This window comes from Saccopteryx leptura, chromosome X, assembly GCF_036850995.1.
Source record: "Saccopteryx leptura isolate mSacLep1 chromosome X, mSacLep1_pri_phased_curated, whole genome shotgun sequence".
Lineage (NCBI taxonomy): Eukaryota > Metazoa > Chordata > Mammalia > Chiroptera > Emballonuridae > Saccopteryx > Saccopteryx leptura.
The window spans coordinates 70,171,398-70,199,283 of record NC_089516.1 but is presented as its reverse complement, the minus strand read 5'-3'; the positions used below and the strand labels follow the sequence as shown (position 1 = coordinate 70,199,283).

The window sequence follows — 27,886 nt, the reverse complement described above, 5'->3', positions numbered from 1 at the left end:
TCAGGGCCCAACCCAGAAGTAGGCTTGCTTGTGTGCACATAGCAATATTTTAGGTAAGCTAATCACATTTAAGGATCCCAATGTTGGGCAGGTAAGACATGTTGGGCTACCCAGGAAGAGAAGGGGGTAATACAAAAGGTAGGGGCTAAAAGGTAATTATGTCAGCAAACCCTGGTCTAGTAGAGCAGTTTTAGCAGACACTCTTGTCCTTAGAGATCAGAAGCTTATAATCCGGAGGAACTGCATGCAGTAGGCGAGCGTAGTCACCATTTATCTGAGTGATGATCTGGTACTCTTGGTCCAGGCAGGGTTCATCAAAATAGTTGCCTAGAATCTGGAAAAGTGGCTCTTTATTGGAGCAACCACTTTCAAAGATAGCCACCTTCATGGTTTCACCAGTGCCACTGACCTCCTTGGCATGCTTCCTGTGGCCCAAGAGTCCACCATCCATAAGAAAGGACTTGAGGGTAAGACCTTGGTTTCCCACCTTTCTGTCCCAATTCTTGTCAACTGATCCTCAGGCTGTCACCCAGAGATTCTGGGAGCAAAGAGCTGATGGAACTGAATTATCATGTGAGTTGGGTGGGCCATGACAGTACATCAGGAGGTGCTTCAGAGAGGGAAGAAAACCTGTGCCCTGACCCTGAAAGTGTTTGGGATTAGAATTGTGTCTGTGCCAAACCCCTTTTTTTCCATGCCAGTGACATAAAGAATTAAGGGCAGGGAAAGACTTAGAAGAAAGAAGAGAGAAGCTATCTTACCTGGCCACTTCATAGACGTGTTCTAGAAAAGAAGGAGAAATAAGGTCAGAAATCTCTATGAGGAGTGAACAAGGGCCAAGGATAGACCTTGGATACCAGTCAAAAAATGAAGGAAGAGGAGAAATAGAGGGGTCCTTTGATAAGTTCAGCTTTCCAACAACTGGAAAATATTGGGAAGGTGTGTTGAAACACAAGGATGTAACTGTCTCAAGGAAAGGAAGAGGAAGCACATTTGGTTAACTGCTCTCTTTGGCATACTCTGACTCAAGACGTTGTGCTGGAACAATAGCTTAGTGTGGTGGGGAGAGGGACACTGTAACTGAATCGACTTTCCACCCAGGGATCTTGCTGAAGGTCCCCAGGAAGTCTTTGTATGAAACTTGGCAAGCCATGACAGAGCCCAGACAGAAGGAGCTGAATTACTCTGATATCAGGACCATGGCCTAAGCCATTCCCAAATGCACCCAGCTCCACCCTGCACCATGAAAAGTCCTGAAATAGGTCATCATTATTCCATAGGAAAAATATCTACATTTCATGCAGGTTTAAAAACTCTATAGCTGATATAAAGATGAATGTGTCTTAGTACTATCCTTTAGGGGCTTATAATCTTGCAGGAATACAAATGGGAATGAATGCATTATACAACAAATTTAAACTGGCATGTTGCAGTATGCCTTCCGTTTTGTGATAGAGCCTTGTATTTCCAATGTCTTATCTCCCCCACTGGCCTGATAGCTTCTACTTCAGGGGATGTATCTATTACATTTTTGTATGCCCAATGCCTGGCACATAATAGGCTCCCAGTAACTACATGTTGACTCAGACTGATGTTTCACGATTGTTTCCTTTATAGAGAGGTAAAATACAAGAATTCTAGGAAGATGATCCAGGAGGGGAATAAGCAGAAAGATGTGAGGTATACAGCCTATTTGCCTATATAACTTCAGTGACTTGAAATGAAAGTAGGTATAAAGGGGCAGTAAGGGTAGAGAAAAGGTAGAGTCAATTTACAGGGGATCTTTAATAAAATATTACATTTTGAGTTCTATTCTCTGGGTCATGAAAAAACCTAGAATGTTTCTGTGAAGGAAACAAACTAATATGGTTACAATTTATAGCCAGTATCATTGAGACTATATTAAATGTTTTACTTTTAGAATTCTTGCGATTTGTGACCACTTAAGATATCTCCACTCCCAAGTTTAGCCTCACGGTTCATAGCCATGTTAACTAGCCAAGACCAGAGCTGATACTTAAGATCCAGAAAAAGAAGATGCTCAAGATTCCTTTCTCTTCTTTCACTGGAGAGACCCATGTGGAAAGTAGGCTATTTGGGAATAGAAGCTGTTACCATGGGATAGATATACTAGTAATAGGTAAAACAGTTGGTGCAGCAGGTATTGAGGAGTAGCTAGATTATACTTAGAAATCAACATCTAAATCCTCTCTTTCTTTCTCTGTTGGCTCACAGTGCTAAAATTCCTCTGATAACCGTACCTTCTTCATGTCACTCCTTTGTTTAAAAAAATTTTTTTTGGTGTTTTATAGAAAGGTCTGTCTTTATTTATCCCTACCCTCACACCCCAAGAGATACTTTTGTAGAGAAAGTATCTCTACAAGGCCTAGACAAGAAAGTCCAGATTCCTTACTTAGTATGTCATTCAAGACATTCTATATCAGAAATTAACTTTTATTTTTCCTTGTTTATTTCCCCAGTTTTTCAGCTAAATAAATTTTCTTTATTAATAACCTCACTAACAGTTATCTTTTAAGCTTTTACACCTTTACTCATATAGTTCCTCCTTCTTAGAAAAATACCCCTTTCCAAATTGTTTACATTCTCCAGGGCCTGGTCATAGTCCCACCTTCTTCTGAAAGTCTTTGCTAACTACTCTGTCCCTAACTAACTTTCCTTCTCTCTGGATTCCTTTAACATCTACTGTATTGAACTCTAGGTTCTGAGTCCATAGCCTTTATTGCTATGTATCACTATTGATAAAGTCCATGCTTATACATTAAATTTCCTAAATAAATTGTAAACAACCTAAGGCCAAAGATTGGGACTTCTCTTTCTTTTGCATCCTTATTAGACAACCCATCACAGAGATGGTTGTATTATGCTGGGTACCAAAGATTTTTAAATTAATTTTTATATGTTGTATTGATATTATTACCTTGCATATCTGTCTTTATTTACCCCTACCCTCACACCCCAACTAGGTTGAAAACCCTTTGAAATGCCTAACACAGTGCTTGGTTCAGAGTTTATGCTCAACTATACTGCCGAAATGAATGAATGACCAAGAGCTACCAAGTCATATTCATTACTCACCTTGTTGGGACATCTTCTGGCAAAACATAATATAAACTATGGTGAAGACAATAATACAACACAGGAAGATGATGAAAATTATGACAAACATAGGCAGGCCCTTTTCTAGAAGGCAAAACAAGACAAAGTGATATCTAGTTAAAATTTTTTTTCAGAAAGAGAGATGCAAATAAGCACCCCAGACTAGCCCACACCACCTTCTTTTCCATTTTCCATCTTCTCCTAAGTTTCTTGGAGACAAACAAAATCTCAGGTCAATGACAAAGACCTGAGAGAGGCTAGAGACTCCATGTATAAACAAGTTTTTTCATCCATTGGTGATGGCTGATAGGCCTGGGTATTTTTATTAGTCCTCCATGCTTTCCGTGGAGCTAACATGAGAGGTTTTCACCTATTCTTAGAGAGAAGAAAGTAGTATCCTGACTTATCAGCCTTACAAAAATGTTACTTTCTTGAGATTATTGTTAATTATTTCTGGCTGCAAAATTATTTCTTTCACACTCTCTGGCCAAGTACTCAGGTTTCTTTTTCCTCAAAACATATCCCCACTTATTCGCCTAGGGTTACTTATCCTAATCATGTCTACAAGCTGAAGAAAACATCTAGATTGATCTTCCAGTCCTAGATCTGTTATTTACTTGCTGTATTGTTGTGGCAAGCAGAATATTGGTCTTCCAAATATGTTCACACCCAAATCTCCGGAATCAGTATGTTAGTTTACATTGTAAGGAGGTATTAAGGTAGCAGTTTGATTTAAGGTTATTAATTAGCTGACATTGTGATGGGAATATTATTTTGAATTATCTGGGTAGGCTCAATAAAATCACAAGAGTTTTGAAAAAGTGAAAGAAGGAAACAGAAGAGGAGGTAAGAGTCAGATTTAAGGATGCAACATTGTTGCTTTTGAAAATGGTGTGAGAAGGCCAAGAGTCAAGAATCTTTAGAAGTTGGACAGGGCAAAGAAACTGATTCTTCCCAAAAATCTCCAAAAAGAACAGTTCTGGCCCTGGCCGGTTAGCTCGGTGGTAGAGCATCGGCCTGGCGTGCGGAAGTCCCGGGTTCGATTCCTGGCCAGGGCCCACAGGAGAGGCGCCCATCTGCTTCTCCACCCCTCCCCCTCTCCTTCCTCTCTGTCTCTCTCTTCCCCTCCTGCAGCTGAGGCTCCATTGGAGCAAAAGATGGCCTGGGTGCTGGGGATGGTTCCTTGGCTTCTGTCCCAGGTGCTAGAGTGGCTCTGGTCACGACAGAGCGACGTCCCAGATGGGCAGAGCACCCCCCCCTTGTGGGTCTGCCGGGTGGATCCCAGTCGGGCACATGCGGAAGTCTGTCTAACTGCCTCCCCGTTTTCAACTTCAGAAAAAGAAAAAGAAAAAAAGAACAGTTCTGCTGACATGTCGATTTTAGCTAATGTGTCAGAAGTGTGTTTAGAAGTCTGTCAGACTTCTGCTTTTCATAATTGAGGGATACTGCATTTGTGTTATTTTAAGGCACTTATATAGGGGCAATATTTATAACAGTTGTAGAAAAATAAATACAGTGACTTTAATCAAATTCTTGATTAGGCTTTAATTTTCCCATAATTTCAATGAAAAGATTGGATGATGTCTAAAGTACTATAGCTATCTGAATCTAGGGGGCAAGACTGAAAGATACAAAGATACAGGTAAAGGAATCCCAGCACCCTGAGGATTTGTTGCAGCAACTGGCTTTGTTTTTCTTAGAATCCAAGATATTCTTTCTGTCTTGGAAGTTTGATATTTGTGGTCCTCAGAGTTATGGTTAATGCTGAGAGAACCCAAGCACCAAATAGATAAAAATAAAAGAAGATTCTCCCTTGGAGGAAGTTAAATAGTGAAAAACTTGATAGAGGATGTAGGGCACAGATGCAATATCTGATAATTCTTATTCCTCCTGGGGTTATCTCCTCATTTTCCCAAACCAAACCTCCAAGAAGTATCTTCTAATCTCCCTTCTCTCATTAGATTTTGCCCTGGGAGAGGCATGGAGTTATGGAAACCTTCAAGCCAAAGGTGGCAATGTAAAGGTGGCACATCAAACAGGTTACAGATAAGTCTAGAGATAACTAAGAAACTCTGAAACCAGGGCTGGAGAAGTACAAAAGTATTAAGAATTCCACTATAAATTATAAGCAGCTAAATTATGATATCAGGAATGATAGTCATCAAACTATTTAGCACCAACCAATCAAAACAGATGCCTATTATAGACATGGAGTCTTAGAGGTCCCCTGCAATACTAATCATCAATGTTTTTGTTGAAACACTATGGAGTAGTTTGGAGAGTTCTGAGAAATTGACCAGGGCAGCCCAAGTGATAATGGGGAGCTCAGCAGTTAAGGGAAGTATCAAATTACCAACTAAGTGCAAAATTATTTTATTATTTAAACAATAAATGAAATTGTACTAGTATATACCAGATGACTATTAGTTCCAGGTAGAACACAAAAGAGTGTCTTTTTTGAATTTGGATTTCTGAGACCACGGATTAAGTATCCTTAAAACTTTTGATGTAAAGGACTTATATAATGAAAACTACAAACCATTGTTAAGGGAAATCGAAAAAGATACAATGAGATGGAAGAATATTCCTTGTTCTTGGATAGGAAGAATAAATATAATCAAGATGGCCATATTACCCAAAGCAATATACAAACTTAATGCAATTTCCATCAAAATTCCAATGACATTTTTTAAAGAAATGGAACAAAAAATCATCAGATTTATATGGAACTATAAAAAACCCTGAATAGCCAAAGCAATCCTAAAGAAAAAGAATGAAGCTGGGGGCATTACAATACCTGTCTTCAAACTATATTATAGAGCCATGACAATCAAAACAGCATGGTATTGGCAGAAAAATAGACATTCAGACCAATGGAACAGAATAGAAAGTCCAGAAATAAAACCACATATATATGGTCAAATAATTTTTAATAAAGGGGCCAACAACACACAATGGAGAAAAGAAAACTTCTTCAACAAATGGTGCTGGGAAAACTGGAAAGCCACATGCAAAAGAATGAAACTCGACTACAGATTGTCCCCCTGTACTAAAATTAATTCAAAATGGATCAAAGACCTAAATATAAGACCTGAAACAATAAAGTACATAGAAGAAGACATAGGTTCTAAACTCATGGACCTTGGTTTTAAAGAGCATTTTATGAATTTGACTCCAAAGGCAAGAGAAGTGAAGGGAAAAATAAATTAATGGGACTACATCAGACTAAGAAGTTTTTGCTCAGCAAGAGAGACTGACAACAAAATAAACAGACAACCAACTGAATGGGAAATGATATTTTCAAACAACAGCTCAGATAAGGGCCTAATATCCAAAATATACAAAGAACTCATAAAACTCAACAACAAACAAACAAACAATCCAATTAAAAAATGGGAAGAGGACATGAACAGACACTTCTCTCAGGAAGAAATACAAATGGCCAACAGATATATGAAAAGATGTTCATCTTCATTAGTTATTAGAGAAATACAAATCAAAACGGCAATGAGATACCACCTCATACCTGTTAGATTAGCTATTATTAACAAGACAGGTAATAGCAAATGTTGGAGAGGCTGTGGAGAAAAAGGAACCCTCATACACTGTTGGTGGGAATGTAAAGTAATACAACCATTATGGAAGAAAGTATGGTGGTTCCTCAAAAAACTGAAAATAGAACTACCTTATGACCCAGCAATCCCTCTACTGGGTATATACTCCCAAAACTCAGAAACATTGATATGTAAAGACACATGCAGCCCCGTGTTCATTGCAGCATTGTTCACAGTGGCCAGGACATGGAAACAACCAAAAAGCCCTTCAATAGAAGACTGGATAAAGAAGATGTGGCACATATACACTATGGAATACTACTCAGCCATAAGAAATGATGATATCAGATCATTTACAACAAAATGGTGGGATCTTGATAACATTATACGAAGTGAAATAAGTAAATCAGAAAAAAACAAGAACTGCATTATTCCATATGTAGGTGGGACATAAAAACGAGACTAAGAGACATTGATAAGAGTGTGGTGGTTACGGGGGGGGGGGGGGAGGGAGAGGAAAAGGGAGAGGGGGAGGGGCACAAGGAAAACTCGATAGAAGATGATGGAGGACAATCTGACTATGGGTGATGGGTATGCAACATAATTGATTGACAAGATAACCTGGAGATGTCACCCTAGTAAAATTAATAAAAAAAAAGAAAGCATGAAATGTAAAGGTCAAAAGGTTTTTTAAGAATGCTGGAGAAGTGAGTTTACAAGGAAAGGATCATTAATGCCCCTACTTAATCTTGTAGTCAGTGAGAAGCCTCTGAATGCTTGTAAACAACATGCTATAACCCTCCTTTTCTTTTAAATCTATTGCAAATGACTAGGTAAAAGATTGGTTAAGGCTAGCAATCCCATAGGAAGATAGATTAGATTATTGGTGTAATCAAAGTGGGAGATAGTAGAGCATAAAAATAATTTAGGGTGGGAGAAGAAAGAACAGATTTAAAGAATAGAAAGCTAAACATTGCAATGTGAAAAGGCAACTTCTGCTCTTGCCAGGTAGCTCATCTGGTTAGAGTTGTCCTGAGATATCAAGGTTATGGGTTTGATCACTGAGCAGGACACATACAAGAATCAACCATTGATTGCATAAATAAGTGGAACTATAAATTGATGTTTCTCACACTCTCTTTCTCTTCCTCTCTAAAATTAATAAATATAATATTTTATTTTAAACAAACTTTTGATGAAAAAAAAACTTTTGATGAATCAGAAGTCAGTTGGAAACAGCAGGGTAAACCCTGATGTAGAGCTCTGGCAATGAGGCCCTGCCATTACCCTTACCTGACCTGATGCTCATCTTTTTAGAAGAGCTGGGTGGGGTCATAAATCCACTTCTATTCTTTCTTAGAATATTTATGAAATATGGTCATAAAGAACCAGCTAAGAACACATTTGCCACTTCCCTTACCCCCACTCTGACTTTGCTTATCCTTGTATATATATTTCTCTTATCCATCCCACCTACACTCCTTATCTCTTTGACCATTGTCTGGACCACAGTAGGTAATGTTTTCAGAGTTGAATTCCATAGAACAATATACATTGAAGAAGATGTCATTTGCAAATTTTAGAACCAAAAAGAAAGGATAGAAGTTGTGACATTGTCCTTACCTGGCCCAGCACTGGTGTCCCCAAGATATTTATTCATTTCAGTGGTCCAGTCCCAGGATGAGTTCACTGTGGGTGTTGCTATGACAACAGGGTATTAATATCAGAGTGCCCTATTCCAGCCAATTCCTGGGTATGTCTTTGAATACTACTACTATGAGGTGAAGTAACTTTAGCTTATTACTGTTGGTAGTGAGAAGAAGGCCCAAAGAGGGAAGGCAACATGTTCAAAGTCCTACAGAAAGTGAGACTAGGATCAGACTAGAAGTCTTTAGTTTTCTCTTTCCTCATGAGATTATTCTTGTCTCTTTTCTTTTGCTTCAGAAGTTTTCACAAAAGAAGTATATATATGTACATACACACACACATACACACACACACATATATATATATACATATAGATATACATATTCATGATTCCACTTCTTCATAATCATTAATGTTTGATATCTCCCTTTTATTTCCATTACATTATTACTATGTTCTTTTTGAAGAACTCTGTAACCTCTTAGTCACTCATCTAATGGCATTGTCCCTTCTCCCTTGGTATTTATGTCACTATTTTAGACCTCTCTCAATTCAAAATGAACCATAGAAAAACTTACATTCTGAAGGGGAATATATGATTGTAGATGTCCCAGTCTTGGTTTTGTATGGCTTTGAGGAGTCTGCAAGGAAAAAGAAACTATTTCAAGGTTTCTGGCACCCTTGAGTGAACAGTTGAATAACATAGAAATATTGGAAAATAAGTAAAGACCAAGAAATTCCATACTTGGACCTGACTGAATTCTTCTGTTATGATAACTGTATGTCATGAAAGTTGTGTCTCACCTGTTTAAACTTAAAATTATTCTAAGACAGCATTATTTTAACCCAGGGTTTATAGATAGACAAGAAGTGTGTAGTTAGAGTCCGAAGTGTCTTTAAACTTGGATGGGAAAAAGATTTGTTTATACTAATTTTAACTATTTTTAACTGTTTATTCTTTTGAAAGAGACTTAGAAAGTATCACAAAGAAGGTGTCTGTGGGTGATGTCAGTGTAAATGGTAGAATAATGACCTCTGAATAATCACTATTCACAAAAGCAATAAAATAATGGGCAAAATTTTCATAATCAACTTATTTTTCAGAATTTGGAAAATTAGCCAAAAGTTTGTATGAACCCAGGGAGGATTTGTGGAAGAAAAACACACCAGTATTGTTAGGAACTTATATATTTCATGGCATTTTAACTTACCCTAACCTCATTACCTCTCAACAGTGAAGTAGTAAACTTTAAATTAAACACAATTAGATAAGCAGAACAGATTTAAGTTCCAAACTATTGTTATGATTTGACTTGTGTGGCAGTTTCCTGAAAGACCTAATTTAAAAAGTTTGTCTCTATTGGTCACTGGGTGCCAAAACTCTCTCCAGGGAGGAGAAAAATCTCTCACATAGTTGTTTGAAAAAAAAAAAAGCAATTGACAGAAACAAGAACCTAACTAAAAAATAAATTTACAAAAACTGATCAATGAGATGTTTATAAGAACTTAGAAAAGCTCTGACTCTTTTCCAGGAATCTAGAAGGCCACACAAATGCATAAAGCTGTGTACATAATCAGAAAAGACATAAAAAGGCTGTGCGTTTTTACCTATGGCTAGCCTTGAGATTTTGAATGGTCCTGACTGGTGGTGGTACAGTATTTAGAGGGCTACCCTAAGACTCTAAGGTCCATGGTGGGAAACCTCAAAGTCATCAGCTTGAACATGAGCTTTGCAGTTTGAGTGCAGGGTAGCTGGCTTGAACAAGAGGTCACTATTGTCTTGCATTCTTCAGTCAAGGCACTTATGAGAAGCAACCAAGGAACAAGTAAAGAGAAACATGCTAAAATCTCACTCAAGCTTGACCAGGAAGTGGCATAGTGGATATAGAATCAATCTGGGAAGTGGAGGACCCAGGTTCGAGGCCCCAAGGTCACTGGCTTGAGCGTGGGTTCATCCGGCTTGAGCATGGACTCACTAGCATGAGTGCGGGGTCACTGGCTTGAGTGTGGGATCATGGACATGGCTCTATGGTCACTGGCTTGAGCCTAAAGGTCACTAGCTTAAAGCCCAAGGTCATTGGCTTGACCTTAAGGTCACTGGCTTGAGTAAGAGGTCACTGGCTCGGCTGAAGCCCCCATCAAGGCACATATGAGAAAGCAGTCAATGAACAACTAAAGTGCCACAACACAGAATTGATGCTTCTCATCTCTCTCCCTGTCCGTCTGTCCCTGTCTGTCCTTCTAAACAAACAAATAAATAAATAAATAAATAAAATAAAACATAGAATAAGAATAACAAGTTGGTGAGAATGTGAAGTTGTAATGCACATATTGCTGGTGAGAATATAAAACAGTACAACCACTTTGGGAAAGACTTTAGCTGTTATTCAAAAAGTTAAACATGGAATGACTACATGACCCATCAATTCCTCTCTTAATCACAGATTTAGGGAAACTGAAAAAAATATATACATAAAACTTTTACATTATTGTTCACAACAACAATATTTATAATACCCCAAAAGTAAAAATGATCCAAATGCCCATTAACTGATGAATGGCTTATAATGTGTTAAATCCGTGCAATGAAATATTATCTTTCAATAAAAAGAATAAAGTATAACTATATCTTACAGCAAAGATGGACTTCAAAAACACTGTGCTAAGTAAAAGAAATCATATGCAAAAGTCACATATTGTATGGTGAAATTTATATGAAATAACCAGAATAGGTAAATTCATAGAAATAAGGAGCAGATTAGTTATTTCTAGGGGCTTGAGGACTGGGAAATGAACGTGACTGTTTAATTGGTATAGCATTTCCTTTTGGGATAATTAAAATGTTCTGGAATAAGATAATTATAATGATGGTTGCACAACCACCTGAACCACTAAATTGTATACTTTGAAATGTTTAATCATATAGTATTTGAAGTATATATTAAAAAGTAGATGCCAGTGAAAGGTTAAGTTACAAAGGAGAAAGAACACTGAGGCAGAGAGAACAAAAATTTTATGTTTCAGATGTGGAGAGAGATGTTAGAAGATAAGGGCGGATACATAAGCTAGTGACTGACTAAAGAAATTTAGGCTTTGTTCCTTGGTGGACAGGTCCATTGATAGTAACAGGTTTTTGAGGAAGAAGTAAACATTGCCCAATTTAAGTTTTGGGAAAATAATTCCGACAATAGTGTGGTAGGGTTTTGAAGGTGAAGGTGTGACATATTTTGTTTATTTATTGATAAATATTCATTAAGTGCCTCTTAAGTGCCAAGTAATTTGCCAGACCATGGAGAACCAATAATGAATTTTATACCTAGCAACATAAAGTAGATAATCAATAAATACTGAATAAGTTGATGTTTTGGTGAGAATGAATGGACATGGGGAATTTCTTTAAAAGTCGATTGAAAAAAATAATGAAATTACAAGGGTATAGAAAAAAAGGAGATTACCATATTTCCCCATGCAGAAGAAGCACCTTTTTTCGAAAAATTTGGGATCTAAAATCTAGTTGTATCTTATACAGTGATTGTAGTTTTTTTACTTGCATTTCTCGCTTTTTCACATGGATGAGGAGTTGTATAAATTTTATGATGAATAAAACTTGAGTTCAATAACTTTATGTAATACATTTTTTTTTCAAATTTCGGGCTCCAAAATTAAGGTGTGTTTTATTCATGGAAGCATTTTTTATACATGGGGAAATACAGTAATAAAGAGAGGTGATTAATTAGTTAAATTCATAGCACTTGGTGATCTTGATAATTATCTGAAAGGCTAAACGGGAGGGGTAAAATATACTGAATGCATTTTTAAATAAGTTTGGAGTGCATATTTAGTGAGTAACTGCTAAGTTCAGTTTTAGACAAGCAAGAATAAAATTAAAGATACACATTGGGATCTAGCTCTCAGGAAAGAAATTAAGGATTCGATTATTTATTTGAACTTCATCAGCCTAGAGGGGATATTTAAAGCCACAGAAGTAAATAAAATCTTGATAAAATGCTACAGAGACATAGGAAGAATGAAAAGATAAGGCAATCTTTGAGAAAACTTATAATCAAAGGATGAATAAAGGAAGAACCAGAAGCACGTTCTTAGAAGAATTAATCAAATAGGTCTTAGGAGAACCAAGAGAGAGTAGTAGTATTGATAATAGTGTTTAAAAGAGCTTTGAGGAGGAAGGAATGTACAACATGATCCACTGCTACAGAGATGTTGAGGAGGATGGGTGGAAATGGAGAGGTCTTGGGTTTTAGTTGTTTAAAGGTCAGTAATAACTACAATTTACAAAGTCATATTGTTTTAAAATGGTAAAGACAGCAAGCAGAAATTACATTTTTTATGAGGTTGGTAGTGACCATAGAGATGGGCTGGCAGATAAAGAGAAAGCTTTTTTAAAAAATTAACACATATAGAAGGATCCAAGATGGTGGCAGAGTAGGTGAAAGTTACACTCACCTCCTCCTAGGACCATATCAAAACTACAACAAAATTATAGAACAATCAACCTGGATAACCATTTGGAAACTTGTTGAACAAGTCTCATAACTAAGAATATGCAGAATAAACCCCATCAAGACTGGTAATAGGGGAAGAGATGCAAAAAGGTGCTAGCTCCATATTCACATGAAGAGGTTGAGAATCTGGAAGCATATCTCAGCTGCAGAGGTCTCTCTGGAAGATTGAGGGTTCTCAACCCCATGTCAGGCTCCCCAGACTGGAGAACCAGTGTTGGAAAAAAAAGTCCACATAACATCTGGCTGTGAAATTTAGAAGGAATTTTGTCTGCCTGGATGAAATAAGAAACTGCTGGAAATCCAGGGCCATCACATAAAATCTTGCTCATAAGCATTCACCCTGGGTTCTGGCAGAGGGTCAATAGCTCAGAGGAGATTGGAGTCATAAAGGAGCAATTGGGTTGTGGTTTTGGAGAGAGCTAGAAAGACACCAAGATTCTTATGCTGAGTCCCTCATTGACATTGCCTAAGATGCAATGTCTTTTTTGGTTATAACATTCTCCTTTATATGGAATTAGCCTAAGAAAATGTCTTTGCTCCACCCTGCCAATTCTTTGAGACTCCACACTGTAAAACTTGCTCCCAACAAAAGGACCTGTTGGCAACCTACTACTGGGGCCCTGGTTGTAGTATTTCTTGAAAAAAACTCTTGAAGAATTTTAGGCAAACCCAGGGAGTGCCAGAGACACCCAAGGAGAAACAGAGTTGTGTGGCTGTAGAGTGAGGGTCATTTTATCCCCACAAGCGCAATCAGCAGCACATTTCCTGTGTTGGACCAGCCCACATCTCCACATGGCATTAGCCTGGGGAACTGCACTAGGCCCACCCTGACGATCCCCTAATGCTCCAATTTGGCAAACTTGAACCAGGTTGTAGGATCTGCAGGCAGCAGCCACCTTGGCCCATGTTGTAGTCTTTCAAGAAAACCTCTCAACAAGTCTGTCCATATATGTGCAGAGCCTTTCTTCCTGACGGCTACATCTTAATATGTTTTATCTTGATGAACTGTACTAACTCCACTGTGATGACACCCTGAGATGCAAACCCACTAGAAAGATCTGCTGCACCCAAAGGGTGGCAGCTGATCTTGGTGTACCCGGGACTTTTGCTAAGTGACTTTAGACCTAACACTGGTACAAAGTTTGAATCTGTATTAACTTGGTGAGCATAGCTCACCTCTACCTGGTGATTCAGTGAGAATCTCTTTTATCAACTCACATATTGACTGAGGCTCTTTCAGAAGCTGAGCTTAATGAGCAGTCAGCAAGTAATGGCAAATCTTAGGGTGCCTTGAATGTTTCACAGACCTACTCCAGGCCTCATACTGTTGGCAACATATAACAGAATGCAACTTGGTCTAACCCACATCCACCCAGGCTCAGCAAAGCAGCTACAAATTATGAATTACATGTAGCTCCTTAAAAAGTTGCTCAAGTTCAGTCACAGGCAGTGTGTAATATTGACCTTCACCAGAGTCTATTCCAAACAGCCCCAGATACAAACACACCAATGGTTGGCTTCAGGACACATTAGAACACAACCCAATTAGCTCCACAAACAACACAACCAAAGGGAGGTGTTATCAGGCAATAGATACTGCTGAGGCAAAATACAGTTCATCTCATAGCATCCTGTAAACTGTGGTCAGTGCCAATCTTCACAGTCAGCCAGCCTGAGGGTCAATTTGTACTCACAGATAATCCAAAAACAATCTAAACTGAAATACAAGGAGAACTCACCTAACCCACACAAGAGAGGTCAGCATTATCCTAATTACAAAACCAGATAAAAACACTAAAAAAAAAAAAAAGAAATTATAAACCAATATCCTTGATGAACATAGATGCAAAAATCCTCAACAATATATTAGCAAACTGGATCCTGCAAGATATTAAATCCATACATCATGATCAAATGGCATTTATTCTAGGAATGCAAGGTTGGTAATATCTGCAAATTAATAAATATGATACACCATATAAGTATAATGAAGGGTAAAAACCACATGATCATATATATCAATAGATGCAGAAAAACCATTTGATGAAATCCAGCCCCCATTTGTGATAAAAATTCTCAGCAAAGTAGAAATAGAAGGGACTTACTTTAATATAATAAGGCCATGTATGACAAACCCATGTCCAACATCTTCTCAATAGGCACAAACTAAGAATGTTTTACTTAACATCAGGATCAAGACAGGGATGTTTGCTTTAACCAGTATAATTCAACATAGTATGGAAAATCCTAGCCATGATAATCAGACAAAAAGAAAAATATATATGTAAGGCAACCACATTTTAAAGAAAGAAATAAAACTCATTATCTGCAGATACCATGATACTGTACATAGAGAACCATAAAGATTCAACCAAAACCTACTAGAATTAATAAATGAATTCAGTAATGAAGCAGGATACAAAATATCCAGAAGTCAGTTGCATTTTATATATTATATAATAACCTATTAGAAAAGAAAACTAATACTTTATTTTGATAGGGTACATGGAACTATTGGGTGGTGCACCATTTGTATCATAGATGTACTTCAATTTATTTAGCATTCTATTGATGGACATTTGATAACTTTTAGTTGGGGCAATTGTAAATGAACCTGCTGTGATAATTCTAGCACAAACAAACAAACAAACAAAAAATAAGAAAATGATACCATTCATAATTGCATCAAAAGAAATAAAATATCTAGAAATAAATTTAACCAAAGATGTACAAGTCTTGTACTTGCAAAAAATTGTAAGATGAAAGAAATTGAAGAATATACAAACAAGTGGGAGGATATACCATGTCCATAAGTAGAAAGAATTAACATCATTAAAATATTTATACTACTCAAAGTAATCTATAGATTCAACTTAATTCTTATCAAAATACCAATGGCATATTTCACAGAACGAGAGCAAATATTCCAAAAAGCAATATGGAACTACAAGAAACCTCAAATAGCAACACTGATCTTGAGAAAGAAAAAAAAAGTTAGAAAAAGCAAGCTGCCTGACATCAAACTATACTACAAGTAATCAAAATATGATAATACTGGCATTATAAAAGGACACCGATTAATAGAACAGAATAAAGAGCCCCAAAATAAACGCATGCCTTTATAAGCAATTAATATTTGATGAAGGAGGCACAAACATGCAGTGGAGTATAGATAACCTATTCAATAACTGGTGTTGGAAAAATTGGACAGATACCTACAAAAATGAAACTAGACCACCTTCTTACATCATACAGAAGAAGAAACTCAGAATGGACTAAAGACTTAAGTATTAGACTTGAAACCATAAAATCCTAAAAGAAAACATAGGCAGTCAAATCTTGGACATTCTCATAGCAATATTTTTTCTGATATATTTCCTCTAGGGAGGGAAACAAAAGAAAAAATAAACAAGTGAGACTATATCAAACTGAAAAGCTTTTGCATAGCAAAGGAAAACATTAAAATGAAATAACAACCCAATGATTGAGATAGCATATTTTCCAATACATCTGATAAGGGGTTAATATCCAAAATTTATAAAGAACTTATTCAATTCAACAACAAAAATACAAACAATTCAATTTAAAAATGGGCAAAGGAGTCCCTGACCGGTTGGCTCAGTGGTAGAGTGTTGGCCTGGCGTGCAGGAGTCCCGGGTTTGATTCCCAGCCAGGGCACACAGGAGAAGTGCCCATCTGCTTCTCCACCCTTCGCCCTCTCCTTCCTCTCTGTCTCTCTCTTCCCCTCCCGCAACCAAGTCTTCACTGGAGCAAAGTTTGCCCGGGCGCTGAGGATGGCTCTGTGGCCTCTGCCTCAGGTGCTAGAATGGCTCTGATTGCGGCAGTGCGACGCCCCAAGATGGGCAGAGCCTCACCCCCTGGTGGGCATGCCGGGTGGATCCCAGTTGGGCACATGCGGGAGTCTGTCTGACTGCCTCCCTGTTTCCAGCTTCAGAAAAATACAAAAAAAAAAAAAAAACTCACTTAAAAAAAATGGGCAAAGGACCTGAATAGACTCTTTTTCCAAAGTGGTCATATATATGACCAATAGACATATGAAACAATGATCAAAGTCACTAATAATTAGAGAAATGCAAATTAAAATCACAGTGAGATATCACCTTATCAGGATGGTAAAGTGGATATCACTTGTCAGGATGGCTATCACAAATAAATCAAGAAACAACAAGTGTTGGCAAGAATGTGGAGAAAAAAGAATGCTTATGTACAGTTGGTGGGAATGCAGATTGGTGTAGCCACTGTGGAAAGCATTATAGAGTTTCCTCAAAAAAGTAATTGAATTGCCTTATGACTCAGTTATTCCAATTCTGGATATATAGTCAAAAAACCCAAAACACTATTTTGAAAGTATATACACTCATTGTGGCATTATTTAACATAGCCAAGATATAGAAGCAACCCAAGTGCCCATCAATAGACAAGTGGATAAAAAAGTGGTGGTACATATATACAATGGAATACCATTCAACCATAAAAATAATGAAATCTTATCATTTATGACAACATGGATGGACCAAGAGGGTATTATGCTGAATAAATAAGTCAGTCAGAGAAAAGACAAATGCTATATGATTTCACTCATATGTGGAATCTAAAGAATTAAATGAACAAACAAAATAGAAACAGACCCAGAGATACAGAAAAAAGACAGTTTCTGAGAGGGGAAGAGTTTTGACAGGCTTGTTGAAAAAGGTGAAGGGATTAAGATGGACTAAAATTGGTAGATACAAAATAGTCACAGCGATGTAAAGTACAGCATAGGGAATATAATCAATGACATTTTAATAACCATGTATGGTGTTAAGTGGGTACTTAAAAATATTGAGGGGACCATTTTGTAAATATATGATTGTTGAACCACTATGCTTATCACTTAAATATAATAAAAATTTATATTGAATATAAAAATTGTATATATATGTGATTTATATATATATATATATACTGCTCACAGAAATTAGAGGATATTTCAAAATAAGTATGAAGGTATAAAATAGCCCCTGATTTTTGTGAGCAGTATTTTAGGTTTATATACATATGTGTGTATATTATAAATACATATATACATACCTTCATACATATTAGTCTTAGGGAGAAGATAATAGGTGGAATAAAAGTTGAAGTAGCAGAGGTTAAGACCTTAGGTAGAAGGTTTGCTGTGGAGAAAAGAAAGGCAAATTTTATTTTAATCCAAGAGAGAATGGTTAGGGCAATGTCCAGGCAGAGAGGGTGATTAATAGCATTCACATCTGAGGAAGTGTTGATTTTAGATAAGGAGAAGGTGAGTAACAGCTATAAGGAGTAGGAAAAAGATGAACAAATTAATTGGCATACAGCATGGAGGCAAGCAGTGGAAGCCACAGAGCAAAGAACTACCATAGGTAAAATGCATGTCTATAATTTTATTGTGATTAGAGCTAAGCAATTGAAGAGCATGAGCAAAGACAGGGTCTATAGGGCATCCCAGAACTGAGAAACTGCCCAGTAGTTGAGGCAGAAGGATGAGGGACTGAGAATTGTGTAGAGCAGAGATGAGACAGGGGACCAGATGCATGGAACAAGATTTAAGTAGAGAAGAAAGCCAGATAAAGAAATCCAAGAGTTAGAAGTTTGACTCAGCAGAAAAAGCAAAGGTTGGGAGTAATATCTCAGAGCCTCAATGTCCTTTTCTGTCAGTAGCGGCAGTCATGAGCACTGTATCATTGCCTGTAAACATGGACTGAGATAAGGAATAGACAGGTTTATTGGTTTTGAGCAAGGTCCTGACCAGATGGGATAGGAACTAACTTACAGAAAGGGGAAAACGTTCAACATGTTTCTTTATGAAGTACACATTCTTGGACTTACTGGCCATTCCTTGCTCTCTCTGCTTGACCAGATTATAAACTCTCAGAGAACTGGTACAGTATTCATATAATTATCTCTTAGTGAGACTGTCCATGTTCCTCCCAAAACTGACAGGCCAGAACCTACAGCATGCACATAGTCACTAAAACTCAACTTACAAAGCAAATCTCATCAAACGGAGTAGTCTCAAACTAACATCAGTCTCCTAACAAAATTGGAGAAAGATAGTTTGTTCACTTTCTTTATAAAGAGCTATCCTCACATGGTAGTAATTTTCAGGTAGTTCTGAGAATAATTTCTTTAAAGCAGTTTGTTTGTGTTGGGCAGATAAAATATATTATGCTCACTTTGTTAAAAATAGCGCTGTCCACGTGAGGCCGTCGTCCAGGTGATATTAATGTGTGTTGAGAATTATTGTAGCCTGGGGCTTGGTTTTGGGATTAAGCCTTTCCCACCCTTTTTGATGTGGGGTGGTACAATCCAATCATGCCTCAGAGAAGTGACTTTGTATTAGAGACTTCCCTATTTTGTATATTGGATTAGAGATTGTGAAGCTACAATATAAAATGGGGGCAGAACGAGAGTTTGCCTTCTTGGTTCCTGGGATGATTAGCATGGGAGAGCAGAGGGAGCAGAGCAGAGAGCAGGGGGAGGCCATGTGGCCAGGAGAGGCAGCCAGGATGGCGGAGTGTTGATTGAGATGCCAGTTTGTGTGGAGTTTGTATCTGGGAAAAGGAGGGAGATGGGGAAATGAGGAGAGTGAGTCTGGTGAGCTGGAAACTTTTGATTCTGGGAAACTTGGATAGGTCAGTGGCTTTGTGAGCACTGAATGTGAGTGGGTTTTGGAGCCCACTGTGTATTTTTGCTTGCCCGCCGAGTGCAAGCTAGAATTAAAGATAATGGCCCACCAGTTTGTGGCTCCGTTGTTTCTTTACCGACTGTCCGAATCCAATGCAAACCTGCAAGGGCTGGGCTTCTCTGATGGTGGCCCTGGCCATGGCTCCTGGCTTTACAGTTTGCAAAATGTTTTGAGCAAAGGCAGGCTTGTTGGAATATGTGTCTTCCCTTCCAAGGAGATCTGTTGGAAGGCAGCAAGACTCATTTGTAAATATCACTGCTGGGCTGTTCATTTAAATCCTGCCTGCACTCTTTTTGTTGTTGTTGTTCTTCTTCTTTTCCAACTGATAAAAGGGGAGATAGAGAGACAGTCCTCTGCGTGTGCCCTGACCAGATTCCACCTGGCAATCCCCATCTGGGGTAGATGCTCTGCTCATCTGGGGCCATGCTTGCAACTGAGCTATTTTTAGCACCTTAAGTGGAGGCTCCAAGAAGCCATCCTCAGCACCCAGGGTCGATGTGCTCTAACCAATTGAGCCATGGCTGCATGCCAGGAAGAGAGAAAGAAGAGGGACGTGGAGGGATTGGAGAAGCAGATGGTTGCTTCATCTGTGTGCCCTGATGGGGAGTTGAAACCAGAACACTCACACACTGGACCAACACTTTACTACTGAGCTAACTGGTCAGGGTCCTGTCTGCAGTCTCTATGTACATAGTCTGTAGTGCTCCCAGGAAAATGCTGGGATTAACCAGAGTCAGTCTAAATTGACATGTTAACTAGAACTTACATTTGGCTTTAGGGAAAAGTGAGGGAAATTTAAAGAAACTATGTAGGAATCTGAGTTTTATTTCATAAAGCAAAACCAAACATAACAAAATAACAATAAAAAACACACCAAACCAAACAAATAAGTTTCCAAAGAGTGTTCAGGAGTTAGTATAGATACAAGCATGAGAGACAATCAGACATAGTGAAAAGAACATAAAATCTGACTTGAACTTCCTAGCTGTGAGTTGCTTGGTAAACAGATTCCCCTTTCTGACTCTCAGTTTCTTTTTCTTTAAAATGACAGTAATAATAGCTATCTCAGGGGTCCCCAAACTTCTTACACAGGGGGCCAGTTCACTGTCCCTCAGACAGTTGGAGGGCTGGACTATAAAAAAAAAAAACTATGAACAAATCCCTATGCACACTGCACATATTTTATTTTAAAGTAAAAAAACAAAATGGGAACAAATACAATATTTAAAATAAAGAACAAGTAAATTTAAATCAACAAACTGATCAGTATTTCAATGGGAACTATGGGCCTGCTTTTGGCTTATGAGATGGTCAATGTCCGGTTCCATATTTGTCACTGCTAGCCATAACAAGTGATATGACACACTTCCAGAGCAGTGACGCGTGCATCCCGCATCACTGGAAGTAGTACTGCACATGAACGATGATGCACTTTGCGCTTCACTGACCACCAGTGAAAGAGGTGCCACTTCCGGAAGTGTGGCGAGGGCCAGATAAATGGCCTCAAGGGGCCGCATGTGGCCCGCGGGTCGTAGTTTGGGGACCCCTGAGCTATCTCATGAGATAGGTGTGGATGGAATTCAATGAGAAAACATGCTGAGTTCTTGTTTATTAAATCTGGCAAATAGTCCTTTTTCCTTTACCATATTTATCTTTTTAACCTACAATGTGACAAGCATTGTCTTCATTTCTAGTATCACCAGTCCAAAATGTTTCTCTCTTCATGATTGTACAACCCACTAACAACCCCTCCCCTCCCACACACACAATCCCCATCTGCACACACACACCAATCTCTCTTCTCTGGAATAAAGACATGCTACCAAGGTAAATCTGGAACAAGGCTATCTGTTGAGATATTCACCAGGAGAGAAGGTTGCTCACCTTTGACCACAAACTTCACAATATCACTGTGTTGCTCAGAGCCTACCCGGCCTTTGGCAATACAGAAATAGGAGCCTGATCAGCCACCACTGCCAGCTTGAAGAGTAACGTATTCAAAGTTGCTACTTTGATGGGTTCTGGGTTGTTAGTCTGTTCCTTGTACCAAACATAACTGATGGGAGGAGAACCTTGTGCCTGGCATTGAAGGCTAATCCTCATTCCATGGAGCACTGTGAAGCCATAGCAACTGCCAGTTGTCACTGTAGGCTTGGAAACAGACTGCAAAGAGAAGACAAGAAAGGAGGCTCTGGGAAGTTACAAGGATATGGGAACACAAAGCTGATTCATCTTTTCTGGGTATAAAGATATGTATATGTCTGCAAACAAAACTAAAAGGGGCTCCTGACTTGGGAGGAAAGAAGTGAGTAAAACAATGTAAATAAAAATAGCTTCCTTTAGAAAATTAAGTACTGTTTTGAATTATCTGGGTTTTTGATTATCTAGAGTTAAAATTCAACTCACTGTAAAAACTAATATTGCTTCTTTAAGTTGAAGTAGAGTTTTTGGATTATCTACAATTTTTACATTACAGAGGAACACATTTGTAAAATTGTGAAGCCAACAAAGCTTATCTTGTCAAAGCCCTGCATTTTTTTTCCTCAGAGCTTCTCTGTCAGCATCAATTCATTATCCAATATCCTGAAAAGATGTATTCATTTTTATAAGTTTTAAGACACAGAGCCCAAAGAGGGAAACAAAGATATGGATGCTATAATTTCTGACACTTGAAGCAGTAGAGATTTGAAAGCTAAGAACCTTTCCCAAAACATTTTAAATTATGCCATGAGAGTGATGACTCTGAGGATACTCTGCCTGTTCATTTCCTCTAATTAGTACATATAATTGAAGAAATCCTACGTACAGGTTAACAAATATTTTTGAGTTTCTTAGGGTTTTCTAGGATTATACTCCTGTATTGGGCCTTTGCCTATCAGTACTTTCATACCCCCACAATGACTCACGTTTCTGGACACGAAGATCAATGATCTCATCTCTCACCACTTGGTTACCATCAGGGGTCTGCCAAGTAACTTCACAAGTGTAGTGGCTCCGATCATCCATCTCAGGGTTTCAGTTGGAGGGACACATCTCCCAGAACCTCATGGTTCACGTGCAGGCAGCCCCTGCACGGTACTTTGCTTGCTGGATAAGATCTCCAGAGTAGTCACGCAAGAAGATGATGACTGAGTATGAGCCACGTTGTACCAGCCACTTGACCATGACTTTGGTGTAGCCTTGCAGAGGACCATAGGTGCAAGGGATATTCACATCCCCTTTCCAAGGTCCTGTCATACTTTCAGGCACTTCAACTTTGGGATGGCCTGAAAATGGGGAGCAGAGGAAAATGAAGATATAGATGGCACAACCACCTGGGAGCTAGGGTGGCTCTTTTCCACTAATCTTCCTCCAGCCCTCCCAAATCCTCCTCCCCTTCCCATAAAAACATCCTCACATTCCCCTCCTGGGAAACAAAGCAGCATTCTGCTGTGAGGACATCTGGAATAGCTAAAAATGCCTTTGTCTATGCGTATGTATGTCTTCCCTTTAACTTTGGGAGAACTGCATGGCCTAGCTCACGCTACCCTTTCTGGGAACTTGCTGGGGATTTTCCCATAGCTTACTCTGGTCTTTCAAGAACATGGACAGCCAGTCCCAATTTCTCAATCCTGGAAATCACTTCTAGAATTAGGTCAGACGTAACTCTTCCATTTCAGAATAGGGACATGGGACAGAGTTAGTAACCAGATTTGTAAGAATTACATTTTTTTCTATTTTACTTTCCTCCCCCCCTCATTTATCCCACTTATCCTTTAAACTTTTCCCTATTTATCCTTCTTTTTTATTGTTCTCTTCTCCTCTTTCTTTATTAGCAGCATAAAAAGAGAGTATATTTTTGGCAGAGGGCATTTCCAAAATAAAGGTAACCTCAACTGCATTGATTATACTTTACAACAATCCTTGTGGTACTCTGAGAGCCTAAAGAAACATTGAGTAGGAGCATCTAGTGAGATCAGAGGGATAGTGAAAGACTGTATAATGAGTAAGAATAATAACACCAATATAAGTTCAAGATCTGTTCTACCATATATATATCTCTGTGTGACCTTGGATAAATTGCTAAACCTGTCTGAGTTTTCGGTCATTATCGATAAAATGGAAGTAATAATGAACCTTACAGGATGGTTATTGTGAAGCTCATAGGTGTGAAAACACCTAGAATAGTGATTGACATTCAGTAGGTGCTGGAAAAATGCCCATATTGTTTCAGGTCTCAAGAGAATCTTTTTATATTTGTCTTGATTATTCTTGTCTTAAAGAAGTCTTTATTGTGTTTTCCCAAGGTGGACAGGTTAATTAGATTGGATAATTGTCAGCTTTAATAATAACCTGAAGGAGAAATTACAACACAAACAGGTATGGAAGTTACCTGCCATTCCCTGCCTGATGGAGTCTATCAAGTTACATGCAGTTAATAGGCCATCCCTAGGTTGTAGGGAAGCCAGAGAGGACATAGTGGCCTGTAAAACGTTGCCCAAATTAAGCAGTATTGCTGACTTTCCTGGAATATTGGATAGAGAAAATCTATTTCAGGAAAGCCTCAACACCTGAGGGGCTCTACTTATTATGGACCCATGAAAAGCACCAAATTTTAGGTACTTGGTACAACAGGTCTTGAGGAACCAGGCAAGATAGTATTTTGGGGATTCCTAGAATGGCATGATAGATCTAAGGACTTTTATAAACCACTTAGTTGTAGTCCCTAATGGTACATATGGGCAAGGCTGAGGCCCAGAGAGATAAAGATGCTTATCCTAAAGATGCTAAAGTTACAAAGATAGGAGCAGAGCTGGACCTAGAGGCCTAGAATAAAAGCTTTCAGAAGCTCTAATGCATTCTTATGTTCTTAACTTTTTTTTTTCCTGTGGCAGAGACAAAGAGAGTCAGAGAGGGACAGATAGGGACAGATAGACAGGAAGGGAGAGAGTTGAGAAACATCAATTCTTCTTTGTGGTTCCTTAGCTGTCCATTGATTGATTTCTCATATATGCCTTGACCGGGGGCTACAGCAGATCAAGTGACCCCTTGCTTGAGCCAGCGATCTTGGGCTCAAGCTGGTGAGCCTTGCTCAACCCCGATGAGCTCACGCTCAAGCTGACGACCTCGGATCTCGAACCCTGGTCTTCTGCGTCCCAGTCTGATGCTCTATCCACTGTGCCACCGCCTGGTCAGGTGCCTTCTTAACTTCTTAAACTTTTTAAGGGATTGCTGGCTTCATATGTGGCTGAAGCCAGCAATCCCCCTTACCTGGGCCTAACTGACATGTTTTAAAGGGAGGTTAATTCAAGGCTGGATTCTATCCCCTGGCTGCCTGCAAAAGAATTCTATCATTTGCTATTTTCTAAAGAGCTTTTCCTAGAAGTTTAGAGCCTTGCTTTTATTCCTCAGAAAATAATTGAATTTTATTTAAATATTGTACCCCTCTCCGCAGAAAGACCAGGACTTGGCACTGATTCAAGGGCTTTTTGTTGGAAAAGGGTTTAACTTGAGAAAGAGGGAACAGTACTGAGACCCTTTCTGGTCCAGGACTTGAACTTTCTTTTAATTTAATTTTTATTTATTTTAACTTATTGTGTTAACATGGACTCAAGTGTCACACTCAATATAACACCCCTAACCCCCAACCATGTGCTCCCCATTACATCCTCTTTGCCCCCTTCCATAGTTTCCTCCTTCCTTTCCTCTGGGATTTGCTGACCTGTGATCTGTATCTATTTGCTATGTATATATAGTTTCACTAATCCTTTCACCTTCTCTGATCCCATCCTTTCATTATCCTTCCCTCTGACTGCTGTCCCTCTGATCCCTGTAACCCTGTCTCTGCCTCTATTCCATTCTTCAGTTCACTTTGTTCATTAGATTCCACATATAAGTGAGATCATATGGTACTTATTTTCTCTGCCTGGCTTATTTCACTTGGCATAATAATCTCCAGGTCCATCCATGCTGTCACAAAACGTAAGATTTCCTTTTTTGTCACATCTGTGTAGTATTTCATTGTGTAAATGTACCACAGTTTTTTAATCTACTGGCAGGATCTGAACTTATACAAAAAAAAGTCTGGGGCCTGTGTACTGGTCCTAAGTAAAGAAAAGACCTAGTTTTCTCTGAGTGGGCCCCTTTATAAAACTCAGTCTGTGTCTGGGTTCCTATTTGAATCTTTTTTCCTTTTATCTTTACACAGAAGGTAAAATCTTTACACAGAAGTTGAAATCTTCTCACAACCAGACATCCCTGTGTCTGGCTACTCTTCTCCTTTGGGGATGCCTCCTGGATAGATAATTAATTTAATCTATTTTTTAATTATTAATTTTAGAGAGGTGGGAGAAAGTAAGAAAGAGAGAGAGAAGATGGGGAGGAGCAGAAAGTATCAACTCCCATATGTGCCTTGAACAAACAAGTTCAGGGTTTTGAACCAGTGATCTCAGCATTTCAGGTCAATGTTTTATTCACTGTACTACCACAGCTCAGGCCAAAAGAAGATTAATTTGATAATAAATGTTCATAAAATTTAATAATGTTTATAAAATGAAAATGTTAAGATATATTTTTATTATAATATTTCAACACATGTCTTAGATGTAACAGCAGATTCTGGTCCCCAGAGACATTTTAGAAGTGAAGCCACAGTCCTGCAGAGCTGTCTAAGTGGTAGGACCCTTTGGGGAAAGACATGCTGATTTTCTCACTGTACAGATGAACTGGGGACACTAAGATCCAGGGAGATAAAAGGTATATTGGTCATTTAGTATGTCCTGAACCTCAAACCTATAATCTAAAACCCTCCACTCAAAGGGAAGCCCTTCTTCCCAGTCTAGAAGACTTCACAGTCTAGGGAAAAATACATATATGAAATATCATGTGCATGCCTACACATGATTTAAAATGAACATTTACGAAATGTTTCTATGAGTCCCAGACTTTTTTCTATAAGTCCCACCTCAAACCAACACATTTGAAAAAGGTAGGGAAGTGCATTCTAAAACGTGTTAAAAATGAAAATTTGTAGTTGTAGAAAAAGCACTATTTTTAGGAGCACTAATTCTGCCACTAATGCTTTTTCCTCTCAGGTGACTTAATTCTAGCTTGAGGTTCTAGAATTTGATGAATCACAGGACTCCAGGATAGGACAGCCTAAACTGAGTCACCTATGGAAAGCTGGAGATTAAAGGACACCAACCTAACATCATCCAGGCTTATCCTTTAAGAATATGAAACAAGCAGGAGTGCAGCAAGAACCCTTGTGACTTATTATGGGTTGCATTTATCTATCACTCAGTCTTAGTTTCTTAAAAGGTTATCTCAATTCTCAGGAATATAATTGAAGATAAAGAAAGACCCAGGGAAATAATGCTACTAGGATAGTCAGAACTCTCTTAGGATGTGTATTCAGCATTAAGCTCCCACAATTAACCCAGAAAAATTGGGCTATATCCACCGAGAAGTGAGTTACTTTGGAAAGTGGTGAGAAATCAAGTTCTGTGAAGAGAAGCTGAAGGATCTGGAGCTGTTTAGCATGGAGCAGAGATGAATCAAGGGGACATGTCTGTTCTCAGAAATGTAAAGGGCTGTCATAGTATAGAGGGGGCAGATATGATCTGTGTGTCAAAGAGAAACAGAGCTGGGACCTTTAGATGGAAGCCACAGGGAAGAGTATTTAGTTCAGCATGGGGACAAATTTTCTAACAGTTGGAGATGCCTCTGGATAGACTAGACGACCTGGGGAAGTAATAAATTATCAGTCACTGGAAGTACACTTGTTTATAACAGTGAGGGGTGGATCTAGATTATTTTTAAGGCCCCTTATAGCTCTTCAACAGCATTTCTTCCTTGGGAGATATGTGCATTAAGAGGGATCAAAGTCTGAAGTAATAATGGTAGAATTTTAGTTGAAAGATAGCAAATGGACGGGGGATTTGAATGACATTGTATACCTTCTGAATGTTGGCATTGTATACATCTCTGAATACCGGAGATAAAACATGTACTATAAAATTATGTAGATATTTTCTATGAGAGGATCCTTTTCAATTTCCTTATCTCTTGGCTTCTTCATCAGCCTTTAACTACTGCCTCTCTTCTGCCCAAAGCTGAGAGGTCTTCAACATTGTCAGAAACTCACCTGCTCAGCAAAAATAAGCTTTCCTTAGTAATCATTGAACCCCAACCTCTCCCCACTCCCAACCTTTTGCCTGTGCCAGCAGTGGCATTGGGCCACCATTAAGTGGCTCAGGAACAGCAGACCAAGGAAAAGCCTTACCATAGGTAACCACCATTAGGTGGCTCAGGAACAGCAGACCAAGGAAAAGCCCCAT

General features: G+C 38.6%; 1 protein-coding gene across 1 annotated transcript; it reads right to left on the bottom strand.

Annotated features, from left to right (window-relative positions):
• Window positions 1–130: 130 nt before the first annotated feature.
• VSIG4 (V-set and immunoglobulin domain containing 4) lies at window positions 131–27,886 on the bottom strand. The gene is given in 9 exon segments (XM_066357239.1): window positions 131–425; window positions 762–783; window positions 3,097–3,201; window positions 8,295–8,372; window positions 8,897–8,959; window positions 22,475–22,578; window positions 22,580–22,641; window positions 22,644–22,834; window positions 27,832–27,886. Coding segments are annotated over 9 exon segments (915 nt in total). The 3' UTR covers window positions 131–190.